Source organism: Malurus melanocephalus, unplaced genomic scaffold (assembly GCF_030028575.1).
Source record: "Malurus melanocephalus ecotype Western Australia unplaced genomic scaffold, MMel_1.1 scaffold_617, whole genome shotgun sequence".
Classification (NCBI taxonomy): domain Eukaryota; kingdom Metazoa; phylum Chordata; class Aves; order Passeriformes; family Maluridae; genus Malurus; species Malurus melanocephalus.
In genome coordinates, this window is record NW_026623849.1 from 176,717 (window position 1) to 179,912 (window position 3,196).

General features: G+C 50.7%; 1 protein-coding gene across 1 annotated transcript in view; it reads left to right on the forward strand.

The window, feature by feature from the left end:
• Window positions 1-3,196, forward strand: part of ACACA (acetyl-CoA carboxylase alpha) — a 114,098-nt gene that overhangs the window by 48,664 nt on the left and 62,238 nt on the right. Inside the window, exons 32-33 of the mRNA XM_057383265.1 lie at window positions 1,453-1,629; window positions 2,923-3,030. Coding sequence (XP_057239248.1) covers window positions 1,453-1,629; window positions 2,923-3,030 — 285 coding nt within the window. The remainder of the gene's footprint in view (window positions 1-1,452; window positions 1,630-2,922; window positions 3,031-3,196) is intronic.

The following is a 3,196-nucleotide window of genomic DNA, read 5'->3' on the forward strand; positions in this document are numbered from 1 at the left end:
GGGGCTGTGCCAGGGCTGGGCTCAGGTTTAGGCTGCTCCTGAGTTGGATTCCTGGGGTGAGTTTTGTCAGGTTTGCAGTCAGGGGGTTCCTGCTGGTGGGCACYGTTGGGAATGGGCTGATTTCTCTCTGTGGGTGTGTTTGTGGGGTGGTTCTTTGTGCTTCCAACCTCGTGGGGTGGGCAAACCACCAACAGAGCCCTCAGCCTGCAGCCAGGAGGTCTCTGACACTGCTGGATGATCCAGACTGTGGTTTGAGGGATTTCCTCCTCACTTTGGAGCAATCAGGAGGTCTCTGACGCTGCTGGACCATCCAGACTGGTTTGAGGGATTTCCTCCTCACCTTTGAACAGCCCTGAGCTTTCTGACACTGCTGGATGATCCAGGCTGTGGTTTGAGGGATTTCCTCCTCACCTTGGAGCAGTCAGGAGATCTCTGACACTCGTGGATGATCCAGGCTGTGGTTTAGGGATTTCCTCCTCACCTTGGAGGACACAGGAAGTCTGGATGATCCAGATTGTGTTTTGAGGGATTTTCTCCTCACCTTGGAGCAGCCCCGAGGTCTGGATGATCCAGACTGTGTTTTGAGGGATTTCCTCCTCACCTTTGAGCAACCTGGAGGTTTCTGACACTGCTGGATGATCCAGACTGGTTTGAGGGATTTCCTCCTCACCTTGGAGGACACAGGAAGTCTGGATGATCCAGACTATGTTTTGAGGGATTTTCTCCTCACCTTTGAGCAGCATGGAGGTTTCTGACACTGCTGGATGGTCCAGACTGGTTTGAGGAATTTCCTCCTCACCTTGGAGTAGCCAGGAGGTCTCTGACACTGCTGGATGATCCAGACTGTTCTTTGGGGATTTCTTTCTCACCTTGGAGCAGCCCCAAGGTCTGGACAATCCAGACTGTGGTTTGAGGGATTTCCTGTTCACTTTTGAGCAGCCCCAAGCTTTCTGATACTGCTGRATGATCCAGACTGTGCTTTGAGGATTTCCTCCTCACTTGGAGCAGCCCCGAGGTCTGGACGATCCACACTGTGGTTTAGGGATTTCCTCCTCACCTTTGAGCAGCCCCGAGGTTTCTGACACTGCTGGACCATCCAAACTGTGCTTTGAGGGATTTCCTCCTCACCTTGGAGGACACAGGAACTCTCTGACACTTCTGGATGATCCAGACTGGTTTGAGGGATTTCCTYCTCACCTTGGAGCAGTCAGGAARTTTCTGACACTGCTGGATGATCCAGACTGTTATTTGGGGATTTCTTTCTCACCTTTGAGCAGCCCCGAGGTCTGGATGATCCAGATTGTGTTTTGAGGGATTTTCTCCTCACTTGGAGCAGCCCCAAGGTCTGGATGATCCAGACTGTGTTTTGAGGGATTTCCTCCTCACCTTTGAGCAGCCCCGAGGTCTGGACAATCCATACTGTGGTTTAGGAATTTTCTCCTCACCTTAGAGCATCCCTTTCCTGCCAGGACGGGTGGGTGGGTGCTGGCTGCTCTCTGTGCTGCTGACTGCTCCTCTCTGTTGTGTTCCAGGATCTTTGATGAAGTCATGGGCTGTTTCTGTGACTCTCCCCCGCAGAGCCCCACCTTCCCTGAGGCTGGCCACGCTTCCCTCTACGATGAGGACAAGGTAAACTGGGCATTTTTCTGGAAGGGGCTCTCAGGCTGTTCCTCCCTGGCTGCAGTGAGGAGCTCTGGGTGTTTGTGGTTGGGGTTTGTGTGCTCRTTCCCCAGCCCTTTCCCTGCTCTGTTCTAAAATCACAGCTCAGCCTCTTGCTCTCAGTTCATTTGAACAGCAGGATGAGTGGATGCACAGTGGTGTAACTGAGATTTTTAAATCCTCCATTGAACTCCAGAACTTCTCTCTGCCCCAGGATGTTCAGCTGCAACTTCAGCTGGCTTTGTCCTACATCTGATTTGCTGTGTTTTCTGTCTCACACCCTTCCCAGCCAACTTAAATCCTGATTCTGCCCTCTTAAATCCTCCTTAAATCCTGATTCTGCCCTCTTACATCCTCCTTAAATCCTGATTCTGCCCTCTTAAATCATCTTTAAATCCTGATTCTGCCCCCTTAAATACTCCTTAAATCCTGATTCTGCCCTCTTAAATCATCTTTAAATCCTGATTCTGCCCTCTTAAATCCTCCTTAAATCCTGATTCTGCCCTCTATTTTACCTCTCAGAGTGGTTTTTTAGGAGGAAAAGCTGAGTGGAGCCCTGGGTTTGTGCAGTGATGTGGAGCACAGGAGGCAGGAGGTCCCTAATCCAAGTCAGCAGCTCCAGAGAGTGGGAGCTCTGCTGGAACATGGTCTGTGTTTTATGGGCTTTGTTTTCCACTGGCCATTGATCCCGATCTCTGTAAGCACTGCAGCTTTTCCCAGATTATTGCTGTCAGCTTCCATGTCCTCACATCCCTCTCTTTACATCCCACTCACCTCTCCAGGGTAATTTCCTGGCCATATTCACCTTTTCCCAGTTAACCACAAGCCCCTAAAGGCTGAATTTGCCATTCCTTGGAGCTTTGATGTAATTGGTGCCTCCACATTATTTCGTGGTGGTGTAGATATGAAAACTCTCATTGTTTTGCCCCTACACTTGGAATTTGATTAATTTAATTAATGCCCTTGATGCCAAAGCCCTCTGCAGTCCTTGTGCTGCTCCTGATAAAGAGAGGTACTAAGTCTGTGTCCTGTCTGCCCTTTAGGCTTGGGTTCTCCAAAGGAAGCTCCTGTTTGGTGTTTGAGGACATTGATTTCTGTGCAGATTTTGAGGTTGTCTGGTCCAGGGTTTCCCTCAGTTTTCCCTGGTGCTGCTSTGAGATGGAGTCACTCATCCATTCCCCCAGGGCTTTAGGGCTGGGTTTCAGAAGCCTGTTTTGGGGGGTGGTGCCTGTTTAACCAGGGAACATTGCCCTGTGCCCACAGAGTGCCCGGGAGGAGCCCATCCACATCCTCAACGTGGCCATCAAAACCGACAGCGACGTGGACGACGATGGCCTGGCTGCCATGTTCAGRGAGTTCACCCAGAGCAAGGTATGGTCCTGCATCCCTCTGCACCTCTGGGGCAGCTTGGGAACAGCCAAAGTTCCCCAAGTTTGGGGCTTTTGTGTTTGCTTTCAAATAAACAGATCCTACAGTTACATCCTTGCTTTGTGCCTAAAGCTTTCCCGTTTCTTTGCCTGGGTGTAGCTGCATTTTT